General features: G+C 35.5%; 2 protein-coding genes across 4 annotated transcripts; both read right to left on the bottom strand.

The window, feature by feature from the left end:
- Positions 1-1,291: 1,291 nt before the first annotated feature.
- LOC132163594 (uncharacterized) lies at positions 1,292-7,723 on the bottom strand. 2 transcript variants are annotated; one of them, XM_059573942.2, is made up of 10 exons: positions 6,878-7,469; positions 6,355-6,485; positions 5,876-5,938; positions 5,643-5,732; positions 5,361-5,526; positions 4,956-5,145; positions 3,553-4,388; positions 2,585-3,181; positions 2,435-2,500; positions 1,292-1,658 (listed from the first exon to the last, which is right to left on the bottom strand). In XM_059573942.2, exons 1-10 carry the CDS (start codon positions 7,433-7,435, stop codon positions 1,551-1,553), a joined length of 2,805 nt encoding a protein of 934 aa, XP_059429925.1. In that variant the 5' UTR covers positions 7,436-7,469; the 3' UTR covers positions 1,292-1,550. The 2 variants fall into 2 exon arrangements, with proteins under 2 accessions (XP_059429925.1, XP_059429924.1); XM_059573941.2 differs by lacking the exon at positions 1,292-1,658 and adding an exon at positions 1,668-1,892 and having other exon boundaries at positions 6,878-7,723.
- A 5,298-nt stretch (positions 7,724-13,021) lies between these two features.
- Positions 13,022-18,573, bottom strand: LOC132163911 (exosome complex component RRP45A). 2 transcript variants are annotated; one of them, XM_059574288.2, is made up of 10 exons: positions 18,274-18,573; positions 17,926-18,135; positions 17,372-17,467; positions 17,164-17,278; positions 16,764-16,844; positions 16,478-16,666; positions 14,510-14,748; positions 14,266-14,324; positions 13,780-14,018; positions 13,022-13,289 (listed from the first exon to the last, which is right to left on the bottom strand). In XM_059574288.2, the coding sequence occupies exons 1-9, from the start codon at positions 18,408-18,410 to the stop codon at positions 13,801-13,803; spliced, it is 1,344 nt and encodes a 447-aa protein (XP_059430271.1). In that variant the 5' UTR covers positions 18,411-18,573; the 3' UTR covers positions 13,022-13,289; positions 13,780-13,800. The 2 variants fall into 2 exon arrangements, with proteins under 2 accessions (XP_059430271.1, XP_088375380.1); XM_088519254.1 differs by lacking the exons at positions 16,478-16,666; positions 16,764-16,844 and having other exon boundaries at positions 18,274-18,571.
- Between the last annotated feature and the right edge of the window lie 379 nt (positions 18,574-18,952).

The following is an 18,952-nucleotide window of genomic DNA, read 5'->3' as shown; positions in this document are numbered from 1 at the left end:
TCTAACCTCTCATGCCATTGGTGGCCCACAAATGCTTTCATGTGAAGAAACCAAGTGCACGTTTTATACGCTCTTGTTGGGTACGACCATCACTTTTTTATAGTTGTTGTAGGTTTAGCTGTCTTAAACGGTAAGAGCACTGATTGGGAGCACGCGGCGTGCGTGGCACTCCAGTGCAAATTTTTTTTTTTTTTTTTTTTTTTAGCACGCGGCGTGCATGTTTTGTTTTACCCAAAAGGTAATAAAGTCCTACCGATTGGGTTATAGCAGAAATTTGATCTCTCTGCTCAGTTACAATAATATTTATTGGAGAAAGTGTTTCTCCAAATAAAGTTGGAAGAATTTTTATTTTTATTTTTATTTATTATTATTATTATTATTATTTTTTTAAAAAAAATTCAGTTCATTAAATTGATCTGTTCGAAATGCATGTGATTTTTACATGTATTTTTAATAGAGTACGTGATTCTCACATTTATTTTATGTTAAAATAATGATTAAGTGATTAAATTTACCTTTTTCTATCAGCTTAAACTTTTGAGATAACTGGTAATTTAACATGGTACTAGAGCCAAATGTTTTTACAAGATTGAACTAGAATATTAAAGTAATGATTAAGTGATTAAATTTACCTCTTCCTATCAGTTTAAGCTTTTGAGATAACTAGTAATTTAACATAGTAGTTTAAAAGATTGAACTTGAAAATTTTTTTTAATCCTGTTTGGAGGAAAACTTATGTTTTTTAAGCTGGGCATCTTTATTTGTATTCAAAGGAAATGACTCATTAAAAATGGTATTTTATGGTAGAGTTATACCAGTTGGTATATGTTGTAAATTGGATTGTTTCATTTCGAGGTGTCAAAAAAATCTCCAAACGGGTTAAGAGTTTCGAAGATAACCATAATATACTCCATAAGCCAGTTGACAAAAATTGTCATACTGAAATTGAATTACTAACAGTGTATGCCTCCTACATCAATTTATATTATCTTATAGCTTCATCCACTAAATCAAACAATAAATCTATGTCTTAATCAAATCAATAAGAAAATCCAAGGGAAAAAGCAAACAACTCAGAGCTGATGATCAATGTGTCCTTGATTACTGCCCATTACCATTGGGACCAAGATTCCAAGTACTTCGATTATCAGGAAAAAATATAGAATCTAAAAGCAATCCTTAATGCACAATTTAACATTTTATTTTGTAACAAAAAAAAAAATGCCTTTATTATTATTATTATTATTTTTTGTCAAGGCAATTTTGTTGATTGTTAATGTATTCAAGAATATTTTACATCATTGTATTTTCAAGAATAGTTTACACCATTGTATTTCTTCACTTTGTACAAGTAGTTGAGCAAGTGGGTTTTTGCTTCAGTGTTTTGCTCCTCCAACCAACCCTACCTCCTTTCATGTCAAGTTAAAAGAAAAGAAACAAAAAAAAAAGTATTCTGCTTGTTAGCCTTTGCCATGACTTTTCTATGTCAGTTCTATAGATGTGTAGCTTCTACTTTCTTGTGCTCTATAAATAAGAGATTGTGTTTTGTTTCATGTTGCCAAAGCAGTCCAATAATTTGCAATGCATAAGCTTGTTGGAGTGCCAATGGTACGAGACCATACCCAATGTGTACCCTCTACTCGTTGCAATTCTGCCAGCTGCAATGACAGAGCAATATAATTAGCAGCTGTCTTAATATAATTTGGCATTCAAATGAACATTCACTGAAAATTGATGGCATAAAAGTGATCCTTTTTGGTAGCTTGGATGATCAATCCTTATGGGAAGAGATCAAGTAGGTTGAATGAAATGGAGAAGTGCATAACAGCTGCTCCATATGGGGTGGAGCATTCTGCAGAAAAGACATAACAGCTCCAAAACAATGATTGTAGCTGAAACAAAAGGATAGAAGTAGAACCGAGACGAGTGAGAATCACCTCTAAGGTAAATCATCAGTTATTCTAAGAGCTTAAGCCTATAGGAAGAGATTGAATTTTATTATTTCAGTCGAGCTCTACTTTGTCCCCTGACCATGCTTAAGGAAGATTTCCAAAAAATCCCAGCAATCAAACTACTACAGTTAGCATTGACAAGAGACGAGCTAAAGAAGTGGTAAGGAAAGTCCAACACATAAAATATTTAATTGAAATGGAAAATTAATGACAAAGATAAGGTTCGAACTCAAAACTTTTGCTATGATACTATGTTAAATCACCACTTATTTCAAAAGTTTTAACTTTTGAAATAAGTGGTGATTTAACACAAAAGACTTTTGCAGTTCTATAAAATTTATCTTTCTTGTTTTGCCTTAAACTCCATATCCATTGCTAAAAACCTCTCCCGGAGGAATTGGATTCCACTGAACATTGGATGTCACTTGTATTCACTATTAGGTAATCAGAAATATTAATAGATTAAGATAATGATTGCTTACTCTGCCATCTCTTAGCTCAAAGATAACTGAATCTTCAGAAAATGGAATTGGCCTTGTAGCTGCCACCTGCATATATGTAGAACACTCACCATTAATATTACTTCACAAACATATACTAGCCATTGGCACGGTTTGATGCCAACTGCTTACCTTTGGATCACAGTTTTCACTAAGATCATTATTGTCTTCTGCATTCATCTCCAAGCTAGCTGCAAAATCTTCGTCAACACAAATGTCTTCATCCTGTCTTTGCTTGTCAACAACAATATTTCCCAAACATGGAAACCCACAACTCTTCCATTTCCAAGTCATTTGATCCATATACCTCAGATATACTTTTCCATCTGAACCAATCAACAACAGTTGATTACCATCAAAGCATGGGCCAGGTGAACCAACCAAGGTCACACCTGTATATGGTGTTCCATGTTCCACCCAGTTCCACCCATCCAATGTATTCCAGTGATATTCAACTAGCCTGCTATCTTCTGAAAGCATGAAAATTGAGCCCATAAGTGATAGCAACGATGGCCTCATGGCAGCTCCAGGCAATCTTGATAGAATCAAATGCTGAGACTGGTAATGCTGGTGCCACACTTCACTCACTTTGTTATACTGATATAGCCTACCATTCCTTCCAACTACGAACACTATATTTTCCCTGAACATTTCCTGGTCTACAATAGATGCAATTTTACTGTTTGGAGGGTTTCGGCAATCTTTCCATTTAAACTTCCTCAGGGCAACCTACAGAACATATTTAGGTATAATGAAAATTTGCTCTAATTTCATTGTAACTAATATATATGATGAGGTCAAAATGGGATGAGATAAGTGAATCAATGGTAAAAAGGTATGTTTGAGTTTGCGATTTTCAAACTGTGTGATTTTTAAAAACATTATCAAACGTTTGATAAAATTGCAGGTTAACCTTTAAAATTGTGTGTTTTTTCAAAAACACCTTTTGTCTGCAATTTGAAAACCAGATTTTTTTACGTTTTCAAATTGCAATTTTTTAAAAACGCTTACATTTTATGTGATTTGGTTTAAAATTGCATTTTTAGTCTGCAAAGTTGCAGTGCCAAATGCATTAATTTTGTATGATTCTTGCAACTTACTGTGAACTGTAGTAATCTTCCAGTTTTGCTCACAAAGAAGAGTGAATCTTCTGGTGTTACTCTCATGGTTCTACCTGGCATTCCATCCCATGGAGGACCTCCAATAACTTTCCCTCCTTTCCTAAAAGAAGTGCAGTTAATCCATGTCAGCTCACTGCTGCTCCTTTCCCTAATAAGCAAACTCCCATATGTGTCAACGACATATAAACTTCCATTGTAGTTTCCTAGTGCACCTTTGATAGCAGTTGGGTGGTCATGCTTCAGCCACAGCCATACATTTTCAGCATAAAGATATTCAAAGGTCAAACCACCATCTGTTATTAGGAAAAACGATCTACCTCCATGCATCAGCCTTAGACGGAAGTTGGTGTTGATCCAATTATCTGGGAAACTATACTCTTCCATAGATGTGATTTGGCCACTACCTGATGCACCTGGAGGTAAGTAAGCTTGTGCTTGGCTTCCCTTTCGCCATCTTGTCATTGACCTTGTAATTCCTATGCCATTTGACTCATCTTTTACACCTATGATGCAATTTGTGGATCCATGTTGTTCTGTGCAATACTCAGCATTCCATCCTTCTGTCTCTGGGGCATCTATTATATACCATATATATTTACTTGATGCTTTTCTTCTGACATTAAGTTGATGAGTTGGCCCTGAAGTTTCTCCACCTAGGCCTGGTAGATGCAGTTCTGCAAGTCTTCCATCATCCAGTGGGAACAGTATCCTGCCAACGTGAAATTGTAGTCCAGCAATACCTCTTGCAGCTTTTGCTTGTGGGGGATGCAAATGACTCACCCACCCATCTGGAATTTGCTCCTCTTGAGCAATACCTGTTTTCATGTGAAGAATTTTACATTTAGGATGCAATCCATACTTTATATGCATTTTTTTTCTAACTCGATTGATTGTCATGCAGAAACTACAATTTGCCTTAGGGCACCTAAAACTCTATTGCATGAAATATAAATTTTATGGTTATCATCAACTAGAGGTTTGTTTGGTAACTTCTCTTTACCAGACAGTTTGAGCCCTTAGCAGTTCATTGCTTTTGAATAAATGCTTTGATAATTAATACCATTTGAACAAATTACTTTACTTTGGGACTGATTTACTCCTTCCTTGCAACCTCTGGTGGACCATCTTAGCTTCTTTAACGGGCAGGCTGCAGCTGCTTTTCCTACTAATTACTTCCAGAACAAGGTTGATAGTTTTGTTCAAATAATTGGTTTCTTGATCACAAGCAAATCACAAACGAAAATTTAGTGGCTTTTTAGAAGCCAATCTTCCTAAAATTCTTTCAGATGTGATCTTGAATGGAGGGTTATTTTTCTTAATGTTTTAGTGTGTGACAAACAATGAGAAACAATCAGTTTGTTCATAATGCCTGCCTGACTCACCTGATTGTTTTGGAATCCGATATTCGTAAATGAAACCAGCCGATGTGGTGAGAAACAATGAGAAGAATTTTTCATTCAACTCATCTTGCAGAGCTGGTGTGATAGATGTCAGATGCTGATCTTTTGGACTTCCATGGACTACCCATTTCCACTTCCTTTGGTGTAGTCGTCTCTCCACCAAACTACCACCCTGTACATATGCAAAATCTTGTTAGAGGATTTTGTTAAATTTCGAAAGAAAATCTAAGATACACAAATACTCAGCTGAAGTAAGGGCCTTTAGGTCTAACAGGAGATCCATGCATGTATATTAAAGCTAGCATTAGTCAAAACTCTCTAGCTGTATTATTAGAACAGAGGATTCCTAGCTTGTAGTTTGTAGTACAGTGGATGCAGATAAAGTACCTTAGTTAAAAGAAAGAGGGATATTGAATAATCTCCACTTAGGCCATATAAAGTACACCCCATTGATGGAATCAGAGAAGCATCCTGTCCTGTTCCTTCTCTCCATATATGTTTCTTCCATGATGGTTTTGAGCTTCTGTCATATTCATAAAGATCTCCTATAGAACTGCATTGTACAGTGACATGTTTAGCTCAATATGATACTAAAGGACTCTGATTATCTACATGGTTCTTCTCAACAGTTTCCTTTTTGGTTACATGTGAGAGAGACAGAGATTACACCTTATGGTATACACTACTTCTGTTCTGATAGTACCAGCATCAGCTATTGCTGCAACATTTGCACCCGGTGGCCGGCCATGATTAACCCATCTGTTCTACGTTTATAGCACAAACGTCCAAGGGAAATTAGAGTCTCCCCATCGGAATCTACATTATAGATAGACACTGGAATGTAAACCTTAAGGCACTAGTGTTAGCTATGATGGCTACAATCATATAATTGTAAGTCTTACCTTGGAGGCTCAACCTCACTAAGCTCTAACAATGTCCCTTTCCTTGTGCAGAAATAAACTCTCCTGAAGGCAATTAGCAAAACCAGGGAGTTAATTTGGAGAGACTCAGACAAATTTATTGCAGTGAAGAAATTTGAGTATGTAAAGTTTAGGGTCCGTTTCGGTTTTTGATTTCAAAACCTTCAGATTTGAAAACACAAAACACATTTAAGGTTTTCAAATAAGCAGTTAAACGCTCAGTAAAATCATAGTTTGGCATTTCAAATCACAGTTCAGTCTTTAAAATTATGCGTTTTAAAAAACACAACCATTTACTTTCAATTTGAAAAAGTAGATTTTTCTCGTTTCAAATCACAATTTTTTGAAAAGGGACTCTCAAGCAAATATTTTTTGTGATTTGCTTTAAAATCACACTTTTGATCAACGAAATCGCAGTTCCAAACGAATTCCGCTCAAAAAGGAAAAATTTATATACTCACACTCCATCATATGATACAGCACCAGACTTTATTGATATCTCCGAACTTTGCTCCCCTTCTCTACCTGTGTCTTGATTCAGTCCAGGCATGAACTCTACCCAAATTGCCTGTGAGTTCTCGCTGACTTGCATCTGAAGACAAAAAAGGAATAAACCGGGTTATGAGAGAAACAAGGATACTCTAACTATTTAGAGTCAAAGGGCCAGAATATCATATGTTTAGATTTCCTTTCAGACTTGGATCCTTAATCTGATCTCAAACTTTCATATAACATAGCCAGTAAATCAGATGGTCACTGATAATTAGTCTGAATACCTTTGAAATTGAACACACTAATACAAGGGGAAATTTCTGCTTCCAAGTATTATCTGATAAGGGTTTATATTACTGTCACATTGAAAATGCACTCCCCTCTCCCACTCAACAAAAAGATGTAACATGAGAAAGTTCAATAAGAAGAATTATAAGAATTATGTAATTCCATAAGATTTTATCTGAGACAACTGGTGGAATATTGTAGTACCTGATATAGAATTCCTGATTCAGATAGAGCAAGAATTGTCTGATTGACAATAAAAACAGACATTGCATGGCCTGCTAATACTGGTAAATCATGGGGAGCAATCACCCACTGCACTCCATTCCAAAACCTCTCATAGATAGAGCCACTTTCACCAGTAACCCAAACAGATGTCTCAGACATTTTAGTCAACGAAATTCTCTTTCTCTGAGGCAGAACAGCAGTCTTAGAATTCTCCTCCTGTCCTCCATGATCATCTTTCTTTTGCAAACTCTCCCTTTGTTCAGGAACAATATCATCCTCTCTTACTAAGATTGGATTGATCAAACCCACTTTAGTACAGTTATCATTAAGGCAAGAGATGAGATCATAAGGCAGTTCCACTTCAACCCAGCTGTTGGTTTGCTCATTAAACTCCCAAAACCTATCTGTTTTCTGCTGGAACTGTTGATCGGCTTGTTGACCAAAATGATGAGGGCACCATGAAGCATATGCAAGAACCAGAAAACAGCTTACTGGAAAAAGGACCCGGATGAAAAATATTAAATAAAACATGGACATGGTGGAGCTGGGGAGCCTGAAGAGGACCAGACATAACAGAAACACTTCAAAAGACTAAGATATGCAGATTTTGTCAGGGACAAGTATGGTTGGTTTGCATCTTCTGAGGTGCCCCATATTATGGACCATAGCAGAAAAGGCTGTACTGTACGTTTCAAAGGACTAACTATCATTTTTTTAAAGACAAAGTCTATTTTCATGGCCTCTCTAGGGCCATGAGAGAGCTGGAGAGGGTGCTTTTGGGGTCCATGGGGTAGTTAGTGCAGATACAGTTTCTTAGATAATAACTACTTTGCAGGCGGCAGCTGAGGCTCTGAATGTCAAATATGTCAATAATTACTCCAAACCAGTGAAGTCTTTTTAATAGGGTGGTTAATAACCTGTTCTACATTATAATAGTGTTTGATTCTTCTTTCTTGGCGGTGGTAACTTTTTTTTCTTACCTAATCTAATGACTTTATGCCAGTTATTTATTAATATAATTCAACCAATATTAAGAGTATTAGTGAAGATTGTTGATTTCCTATTCTAAAGTAATCCTTTTTTATTGAAATCCTTGGATTATGTGTTGCATGCAGGTGAATTCATATTGAAAACATGGAATATGTGTTGATTATTGCACATGATTACACCCCACCACCATTCATGGGGCTCATCCCTTGGAAACAAGGATCCTCATGACAACATAGAAAAAATATTATTCATATTTGTGTTATTACTTTATGTGAGTTATTTATCTTTTCAATGTGAGATTAATTCTTTAGTACTACATAGTGTTATTAGGTTGCCTTGATATCATTTGTAACGACACAGAAAAAGTGTTAACAACATTTATGCTATTATTCTAAAAAGATTAATCAATTTAAAACTGTTTAGATTCACCTATAAAACTAAGTATTACCTATAATCAATTTGAGACTTATCACTCATAAGTGCCTTTAAATCCATCGCACTCTTTATAAGTTATTTATCTTTCTAACGTGAGACTGGGTAAGATTACAAAGTAAACAGAGGTTTTTCCTGTTAAAAAAAGGAAGAAATAAAAAAATCTTTTCTGGTTTGACTTTGCTTGCTGCATATTTCCCAGCTGAGGTAAGATCTCACTGGTTTTCTTTAATGAGTCATTAAGAAATGAAAGAGACATCACAAGTGGGGGATGCTGCAAAAAGGACATTACAAGTTGGGTGATTATATATATAGGGTATGTTGCATTTCAGATCTGTCATCCACCATGGTCCACATATCATCATATCATTGGTTCATGGCATATGGACCCCCTTCTGACCCTTCTCTCTTCTCTTTGTTTTGAGGCCATAAGGTATTATGGTGAGTGCCTAATCATCATCATCTTCCTTAATGAGGCAGTTTAATCATCATCATCATCGTATCATCATCAATAGGGTTCCATCCAATTTCAGAGAGATCGAAGCTGCCAAAAACTGGGACCCATATGGAAAGATAATGAGCCTTTGGAATCTTGATGATGCACGTCGATGATCGGCTGAGAGAATCTAACATTATTTCTTTTTTATGTGGCTCGCAAGATTCTAACTTTCTTATTTTAATCGAGAGATTATTGACTTCATTTGTTTTGTATATGATCATGGATTCATGGGCGAAGATACCAATTTATGCTCCACTAATTTTTATGTAAAAAGGGTATGTTCCAATATTTTGTTTTAATTCCTTAATGTTTCGAGTACTATAAATTTTACTACAATTTTTTTTATAAATTTACATGATAGTACGCTGACCTAGGTTAGTGCAGAGGCTCTAATCTCCTCAAAATTTATATATATTTTTTTTAGAAGTCAGACCCTAAAAATTTATTGTTTCCCTCGAAAAAGTATTTTTATGATTTTGCCCTCCCCCAATCAAAATTCAAATTTCCCCCTAGTTGCATAATTGTAACGCTCCTAAAACTGGACTTGACCAGTTTAGGAGGATTACTGACAATTCTTGGGGCGTCACAATAACAATCCGCATTTTAGTGGCTAACGGCTTTCGCGCTAGCGCGCTCGGCCCTTGCTTGTTGGGCGATCCCGACCGCACCAATGCGGCTTAACCATCGTTTATCCACAGATGCTACTTTGAAACAACTTGGAGGGGAACGCATCCCTTAGAAGCTGCATGAGCACTTTAACCAAAGAATGTAGGTCATAGCTAAATAAAAGGAGCATTACTTCGAACCAACAAGAAAGAAATCCAATTTGGAGTACTAACCAAAGGAGTGGCACTTGAAACGTAGAAAGACCAAAAACCCAGCCTCTTGCTGAACGAGATTCTCATTCTCTTTTCCAAGCCCGGTTATTGAACCTATGCTCTACTCAATCCCAAGTACCCATATACGCTACCTTCCTTGATCGACCCAGAATGTACTATCTCTAGCCGTGAATTCACTACACGAACATTTCACATATGAAAGATAAACGAGATCCATTGCACAAGTATGCTATTTAAATCAATCCATGCTATCCGCTACACAGGCATATTCTACCCACTATGTCATGTCAGTTTGTAAACATAGTAAGTGGCAGTTCACATTTTAGTGGCTGACATGTTAAATGACATATGAACTGTCATGTCAGTTTATAAAAAATTTATAGTAGTGAAAGTTGTAGTATCTCTAAACTTTTTTTTTTTTTTTTTTTTGTATTTTCTTATTACTAGTTATCCTAAACCTACTTATTTTTGGTAGGTACCAATACCATCCAACTATTAACTACTAACTACCCTAGATTACAAATAAGACGAAAACAATGTCTTGAAATATAAATTTTTAACAACTAACCCGTTGACTAAGTAAGTTGAAACATGATGTGATTTCACGTGAATCAAATCTTCTCATAAAATCAAATGACTAAAAAGATATCATGATCATGAATATTGTTTCACATTATAAAGTGAAATAAGGTACCTTGAACTTACTTCATTGAAATGACACTTCAAACACTTTAATCTATGCAACCAAAAACAAAAAGTATAAACAACAATCAACCCCCACATGCAATTCCACTCATTTCAATGTGATGTAGCTAACCAATTGGTACTAATTTAATCAAATCATATTTTATAAAATTTTTTTTAAAAAAATGCAACCTTAGCTAAATATTTTAATAAAATATGCTACGCATGCACAAGAAAAAGTTATAATAAGTGAATTGTCTCGAGATTCAAGGTCAAGTGAGTGAATCTGATTAAAGGGCATTGAAAATTATTATTGCAAAGAAGAGAGATCTAGGTAAGGTCCTTTGTTGGAACTTGGTATAATGAATCTCATTGAAGAATTGGAGTTTATATATATATATTAAATTGTGAGAGAGTTTATAAAAAATTTATTTGTCTAAATAAAGATTGATATGATTCGTGACCTAATCAGACAGGTGAGTCTCGTGTGAACCCTCTCACAGATACAGTTTAACAATTTGGGCAAGAAATTACTATATCTTTAAACAAAGAAAGTATCATTTTCAGGAGACTTTTCTTTGGGAATCAAATATGCATGGGATTAGGTGTTTTAGATGGGTTTCATTAATGGAATTTGGCATCTTTTTATTGGTTGATTATAGGCATGAATGTCTCTAATGTAGGGTTGGTGATCACAGTAGATGGCCCCACAGAGGTGTTAATCTATGAAGAGAAAGATCAGATCATGTGGGCCAATTACAAGGAAAGGTGATTTCACTCATCTAACCCATGTGTCCAGTACCCATTGCAGCATCTCTCAATTTTCTTCAATGGAGAATAAATTCAAGAAAGAACCATCCACTTCATCCAGTGGTGTAGGTGTCCAAGTTGAACACATCAATTTTCAGAGAAAACTTTTGCATGGGGAAAAGGACTTATGCCCTAATAGCTTTGCTAGCTTTCAAAGGAATAAAGACATCTTTCTTGGGTCTCGATCTCATTTTCTTTCTTTTGTTTTTTTTTATACTTGGCCTCTCCCAAGTGCAAGGCTGACACATCTTGCTGCTACGTTCATTTTTGTACTTTTGTGGTGGACCTCTTGGATTGCCATGCGAGAAAGATAGAAAAGGAGAAAAAATAAAAGGTAAAATTCACTTAACTCTTTTAAATTACTATCTTAATGATAATCTACCTCTCAAACTATTAATTGCGACAATTTACTCCTAAAACTACAAAAACAATGACATTATACCCCCAATTTTAACAAAATGATGAAATTATTCTTACTAAAATAAAAACAAAAATGCTAAAATTTAAGTTTTTTTCAAAATTGTACGGGTATTTTTGTCTTATTGAAAATTCTATAGGGGTAATTTCATCATTTTGCTAGCATTGGGAGACATTGTCATTGTTTTGGTAGTTTATGGGGTAAATTGTCATTGGGATAGTAGTTTAAAGGGATTAAGTGAACTTTACCCAAAAATAAACTTTTTTTTTTTTTTTTTTTTTCAAAGTTTGGTAAAGTGTTTGGGACTTTTTAACAACCAATTGATCACCACTCATATGTAATCGTCACATATCTCATCTCCTCAAATCAAGTTCAAGATAATAGCAAAATTTAGGGTTTGTCAGCTAATGTGTTGTTTGGGAGTTTTTTTTGTTTTATTTTTAGTTTGAAAAAGTGTTTAAGTATTTTGAGCCGTTTGTTAATATTTTTGTATTAAGAACAAAAAAACAAAAAAATTAACAAGCATATCTTATGGGGGGGTATGGTTAATTAATTAATAAAAGTTATAGGTTAAGATTCAAACGTGATATTAGTGTTGCACTGATAATGTTTATACACACAAAACAATTTTAATAATTGTTAATCACGGCCGTCGAAGGGAAACGTCATCAACTTCACATCGAGCCCGTAGTGGGGGGGTTTGATTTGATAGGCAACCTAACCACGTTTTTTTTTTTTTTTTTTTTTATCTTATTTTATTTATTTTTAGTGCATGCAAGAATTAATTTCTAAAAGTTTTTCAATCTAATTTATCAAATTGTTATAATGTCTTTTAACATGTTAAAATTACTTCTCCTTTAATAATAGGTGAGAAGTACATTTAAAAAAAAAAAAAAAAATCCTAACTCTTTTAATGCTATTTTAGAATTTAATTTGGAGAAAAATTTGTGTCATTTTCAACGGGTAGAAGGTATTTTGTCAACTTTTATTTGGGTTGAGTTGGCATGCGACATGTCCAAATTGAAGGGTAAACAGGACTCATCATATCATCACAGATCTGAGGAATTATAACACATATCTTGTCTTTTTGCTTCTTTATCTTCTATGAGATTCATACTGCATACAGACCAAATGAGTGATTGCTATAGCAATGTGAGAGTTGAGACTTGAGAGTTTCTTTTTCTTTCCTTTTTTTTTTTTTTTACCTCCTTTGGTGGTAACAATCAAAAACATGTTGTAGATATTCTAGATATTCTAGTTTACCTCATTTTCTGTGCATTAACAAAAATAAATTATCTCAGTAGCATCTTGGTGTACAATTGGATATAATGAAAAAAAAGAAAACAAAAAAAGAAAAAAGAAAAAGAAAAAGAAGCCCTAATGATCCACTATAGGGTGCAAACCTAAATGCCTTCCCCTAAGAAGTAACTTAATAATTACTTATCAAAAAAAAAAAAAAAAAAAAAAGTAACTTAATAATTTACAACTTAGTAACTTTGGTCAAAAATGGGAGGAGATAAAGCAATTGTTGATCCATTTGTCAATGTAGAACAACTTAGATCTTGGTACATTACTCAAGCCAAACCTTTGGTGCAGTGATCATCTTCACTTCCATTGCTTCTGACTCCTGCTCGTTTCAATCACACCGCATGTCTTCTAAGTCTTGAGAGTTTGAACTAGAATTGCCCTCTGTAAGTTCGAAGTGAGCTGACCCAGTATCTGCCAAGCAACAATGAAAAACAGAGTGAAAAAAAAAAATAGTCATCCACTTTCTGGATGATCTCAATAATAGTTCAGTAAAAATAAGGAGAAAATGTTGTTTACGGAGACGAGTGTAACATATCATGAAATAGAACGGTGAAAATAGCCAATCTTTTTATGCTATCACTAGAATGGGAAAAAATGCAAGGCTTCCACCTTCTTCATGAGATAAAAGAGTCTTTCCATAGTACAAGATACTAACTACAAAGGCCTCAAAAGTACCAAAACAACTCAAGTTCAGATACTACTTCAACTGTAATGGAATCCATGTATGTCATTAATACCCCCTCCATTGATTTTACCCTAAATACTCGTTAGATTCTAAGACCAAAAAACATGAAAATTTTCATGCACGAGGCTATAATGAAGATCTCACAAAATTTAAAATTTAGTTTTCAACAATCGAGACTAAAAAGATAGTGTCAGAAAAATCAGGCTGTCAACATACATGCTAGTGACAGAAGTTCATCTAACTTCCACCAGCAGAGGATGCCTTCTTTTTTCTCTTGTTCTTGGACTTCACAGCATCCTTCAACGTTTTCTCTCCATTTGTCCCCAAAGGAGTTTTGGCCGCCTCAATAGGTGAAGAAGCTAAACTATTATCTTCGGGTGGTTCAACTGGGTCAGCTTCACATGACATATTCTCTCCCCTCGAGTATTTTTCCTTCCTACTTGGTGTTGATGTGCCTGCATGTTCATGTGTGATACAGTGAGAGAGAGAGAGAGAGAGAAATGTGAGACAAGAATATATCAAGGAGGACAAAATGTTGAGCACACATAGAATGAAGAGAACTAAGGAGCAGCTGAGATCTTTCATTTATTTTTGCTAAGAAGCAGCTGAGATTTTTTTCACTGGTAACCATCATTGTTTTACCCCATGTCTGCTGGAAGGCCAAAACTAAAACGTTATTCAATGAGCAATAAATTTTATTACCGCGTGAAGCTAGAGAAGCTTTCAGGGAATCCAAATTGACACCCCCAGCGTACGGATCCCTGAGGAGAAACAGAAAAAAGAAACTTAAAAACAGTAGATTTGAATAAACAAAACGGGTTTGCAGTGTGTGTGCACTCGCCCTTCTGGGGTGTGGCCAAATTTCTAGAATAATCTTAATCACTTATTCGCTAAGAGAAGCTTCTCTGAAGCAAGGTCAAAAACTCTGGACAGACTGAGAACATACCAACTTGAGGGTCCTCCAATGAAGTTCTTAGCATCTCCGTCTATCCTGCTAGTTTGCCCTTGTTTAGATGATTTGGTTTCACCTTCTATATCCATACTCTGATCAGCTATGCTTTTCCCAGGTATCAGCTTTGATCTCTCACTGACTACATCAACATCAGCATCACAGACATCTAAAGAAACAGAATTGGAATGGCGCTTGATCTTCCTTAATGCCCTTTCCGTGTTGTATGATTCAACCTACATCAATTTGCAGAAGAAAAATTACAAATAAAGTAAGAAACATCCACTCAACAGGAAAGTTGCAATCAAAACAATCAACTTCGCAAAAGAAGTTAGAAACCTTCATTCTTTTAAATTCAAAACCAGCCTTCATTTTCAATGCAGAAAGAGAAGGAGAGAGAGGGAGAGAGGGGGAGAGTCATATGCTCTTGAAGAAATTAAAAAAAAAAAACCATGCAAGGTTGTAACACCATATATTTTTCAACTAGCTATTCAAGGTTGTAGGGGGGAAAAACTAAGGGCTCGATAACGCTTTTTTGGGTAATTTGTTGCTTTTGAGCAAAAAAGCAAAAGCATTAACAAATAACTTCAAACACAAAACACTCAACTATTTTCACCTTTATGTCATATCACAACCAAAAAACGCTCTAAAAGGTTTTATCAAACGAACCCTATAATGGCATTGGATGTTAGAAAATGAATCCTCAACTTAAGAGTCAAGAACTATTGCAGATTGCATCCTGAGAAGCTTGTGATGGTGGCTGCTTCACCAATGTCCACTTCTAGAAGCTTGTTGGCTGTGTTCACAGAAGTAGAATTAAAAAAAAAAAAAAAAAAAAAAAAAAAAAAATTCCAACACAGTTTTCCTTTGGCACTTAATTGAACTCAAACATTACTCTAGCTATGGTTTCAACTCTCTTCTCTTCATGGTTTTTCCCTCATCTGGTCAAGGGATATCATGTCATCCCACAAAAACATAGTCCAATTAAGATACCAATGGTTCTAGATGCTACATCAGCACTTCTACTCTCCAAAATGTGTTAAAAAAGAATTGAATTTTCCGAAAATCAGTTGGAACCATGTGCTACAATGTTTGACTTTAAAGCAGCATCCGCACCCCCTCAGCCTTTAAAGGAATCTAACAATGTCCTCTTTTGAGCTCTGGCCATTGGGCTAAGCTTCCATCCTAATCATAACCCCAAACAAACAACACTAAATATAACCTCCCACAGCCCAAATAACGAGGATAATCAGAGTGTTCTAACCCTGATGTGATAGCAATTCCTGGGTTTACAAAAAACTACAACAGCTTTTGAGCTACTCTCACACATGCATAGTGCTTATAGCCGAATTAATCCACGAACTAACCCAAAAAGTGACAATTATGTAATCCAGATCACTGATCAGAAGCACCACTTCTACTATCGTAAAACTGGTTACAACTTAAATGAACCGCAAGTTGTCCAGATAAATCATAACAATCATATCCATTAACATAAATCTTTTTTTTTTTTTTTGATAAGTAATAAACTGTTTTATCCATCAACATAAATCATAAACAAAACATGAGAATAATGCAGCTGAGACTGGTTAATCATAGCCTAATTCTAAGACGCCTTATATTTACTCTGTTAAAGATGTTCCAGAATGTAGTATGAGTGCTAATATAATAAATGAATTATTTTTTTTGCGTTTTCTTAGTCTCTCTTGATCATGAGAACTTTTATGAGGCTTTGCCCACCAAACTTGCCAAATTGGCGCTTATGATATGTTAAGAGACAAAAACGGAATTCCCCATGGTTTGCCTTTCATCGCTGCCAATTATAAGCATAGAAACCAGTTCTATAATTAAGTTTAGCATATTGTACAAAATGATGTCTTTTTGTCAATTGAATATATTAGCTATAAGGAAGCACAAAAGGCACAGCAGGTCTTAAAAGGTCGTTCCATATGAAAAAAAACCAACCGCGTTTTTTATCTTGGTAGTTATATCATGAGCCCTTTGACCAGCAATTCGCAAACATTGCATGATTACACTTTGCAAGACACCCTCACCGCCAGCTTTTTGAATGGCACAAATATCATTATTTGCATTAAGTGTAGCAGTCATTCGTCCCCCCATAACAGCTTCTTCATAGTGGGTTGGGTCTATCACCTGGATGGCACCCCCATTAGATTAGATTGATCGCCTAATGAACGGAGTTAAGTTCCACATTTTATATGCCTTAATGACAGAGACAGCATTTGCTTACCACACTGGTCTCGTTACTGAAAAACGCAAATGTCACTGCTATAGGGAGATGATGTATTATTAAAGGAAGTGGCTCCCTTACCTGTTAAAAAGCAATATGTGATAACAGCTACTAAAAACAAATAGTATATCCAAGGGTCTAAAGTATACATTTAATCATAACAAGATTATGCCCATAATATATATCATAAAAGCATTATGAGATACTATAATAAAAATATCAAAGTTCTGGCACCCCTCCCCCTACTAATCATGGCAACTGCTTTTCTGTCCAAAAGGATGATTTGTTTCAAAGTTCATTATGTGTTTCCCATATTTATAAGTTGAATATTTGATGATCAAATTCAATGTTTCTGCAAGGGCACTTCTAAAACTAATTCTAATAAATTTGCAAAGCTGACCTCAGGTGGGTGCACTATCACTTCCTGACCATCTTCTCCTCCTAATGAACATTCAGGCCTCCTGAATGTCATGAGAGCCGCTAAAGCAGCAATATTAGCACCATCAATAAGGTTTCTGCTTCCAAAATAAATGAATAATAACAAAAATTAGTCTAAAGTAAAATGAATTGAAAAAAAATAAATAACTGTAGGAAAAAAAAACACTTACCCCCCATTATCTAGAATGTGGAGATCAACACGGACCGACCATACTGACTTCCCAGAAATAACACAAAGTGATTCCATATCCACCGCCCTGCTTTCCCTGTACAAACACTTTAAACCTTCAAATAAAAATACTACAACTCATAACCATCCTTGGCAAAAGTTTTTAGCTTTTCTAGGATAGCAAACATTTGCCCATATGTGTTCCTTGTACTTACTAGTAGGGAACATTCATAGAACAATATTGCCCACAGCCCATTTCAGCTTCTTAGGTATAATCAGTTAGCAGCGCTGAAAGCTCCAACATAATTACACATAGTTTGATATTTTTAAAGCAATTTCACGAAGCAACACATGGGAATAACTGTTTGAACTCTAACAGTACATGATGTAATTCAATAACAAACAATCCATTATGAATGGCATGGCTTTAGAAGGTACAAAAGAGCTGCTTCTTAGTTTTTCTGGGTAGTTTCACATAATGTCATTGAACAAGAACAATCAAGACAATGTCTCAAAATTTAAAACTACCAATAAAAACCCATGCTAAAAGTTCACCTTAGACCGCGGTCTATTACACGTCCCAACTCCACTGCAGCTTCTCCGGGACGGCCCGGCTCGAATGAAGGATCGGCCATGGGAGAAAACTCGGTGAAGATGGAGAGCGTGCCCTCGTTGGGTCTGTCCTTGTATGGCTGGACCAACTGGGCAGTCACAAAGCCCATCACATGGGTCTGACCCAACTGCACTTCCGTCGAGCCGTCTTCTCTGAAAATCACCAAAAGACGCTTAAAAATGGAACCCAGAGACAAACAAAAAGGTGAAATTTCAAAAGTAGGAGGAGGTGGTTTCTGAAGAAAAAGAGAAAAAAAAATCAATGACTTGGGGAAAGGGGACAACGCTTGCCTGCCGAACTTGATGGAGATTTTTCGGTATTCGAAAGGGCGACGACCGTCTATTCGGAGGTCCGATTGCAGAGCGGTCTCGATGAATTTCTTCTCGTTCACTGTTAAACGCCATGTATTGGCTAATCTCGGCTCCATTTTCGATCTTTCTCCCTGAATGAGTATGTATGAGAGGGATTTCTGTTAGAGAAGAAGAGGATGCGAATTTGGAGGGTTTAGGGTTTCTGGGTTTGCGACTCAAGAGTGTCAAGTATAAACCTTAGTCCGTTGGTTGGTTACTCTTGCTCTAAACCCTAAAAATCTTATGCCGCGTTTGGCTTTCTGCTACTTTTAAATTTTTTTGGGAAACTTCATTTTGGTCTCCTGAACTTCTATCCGATTTTACAAACTCCCCCTTGAACTTTCAAATCTCTAATTTTAGACCCCTAAACTTTCAACTACTCTCAATTAGAACCCTTCCGCTAATTTTAGTCATTAAAAATACAAAAAAAAAAAAAGACCAAAATGTCCTTGATTTTCATTTTTTTTAAAATAAAAAAAAAAATGTTTTGAAAGTTGACATTTTATACAAAAGTCAGGAGTATAAACGTCATATAACGTTTAAAATCTGACGGAGGGTCTATATTGAGAGTAATTGAAAATTCAGGAATTCAAAATGAGAGATTTGAAAGTACAGGAAA

This window comes from Corylus avellana, chromosome 8, assembly GCF_965113065.1.
Source record: "Corylus avellana chromosome 8, dhCorAvel1.hap1.2, whole genome shotgun sequence".
NCBI classification, from domain to species: domain Eukaryota; kingdom Viridiplantae; phylum Streptophyta; class Magnoliopsida; order Fagales; family Betulaceae; genus Corylus; species Corylus avellana.
Note: the sequence above shows the minus strand (reverse complement) of the source record. Positions and strands in the feature narration are given on the sequence as shown.

What these genes read in the sequence shown, in the direction of transcription:
- LOC132163911 (XM_059574288.2), bottom strand. Translation starts at nt 18,410, where the DNA reads ATGGAGCCGAGATTAGCCAATACATGGCGTTTAACAGTGAACGAGAAG. An exon ending in TCAGTAACGAGACCAGTGTG is followed by an intron (nt 16,667 to 16,763) that starts GTAAGCAAATGC and finishes GGTGCCATCCAG; the next exon opens with GTGATAGACCCAACCCACTA. An exon ending in AGCTTCTCTAGCTTCACGCG is followed by an intron (nt 14,019 to 14,265) that starts GTAATAAAATTT and finishes ATGAACATGCAG; the next exon opens with GCACATCAACACCAAGTAGG.
- LOC132163594 (XM_059573941.2), bottom strand. Translation starts at nt 7,435, where the DNA reads ATGTCCATGTTTTATTTAATATTTTTCATCCGGGTCCTTTTTCCAGTA. An exon ending in GCTGTATCATATGATGGAGT is followed by an intron (nt 5,939 to 6,354) that starts GTGAGTATATAA and finishes AATTGCCTTCAG; the next exon opens with GAGAGTTTATTTCTGCACAA. An exon ending in CCCTCTTTCTTTTAACTAAG is followed by an intron (nt 5,146 to 5,360) that starts GTACTTTATCTG and finishes GCATATGTACAG; the next exon opens with GGTGGTAGTTTGGTGGAGAG.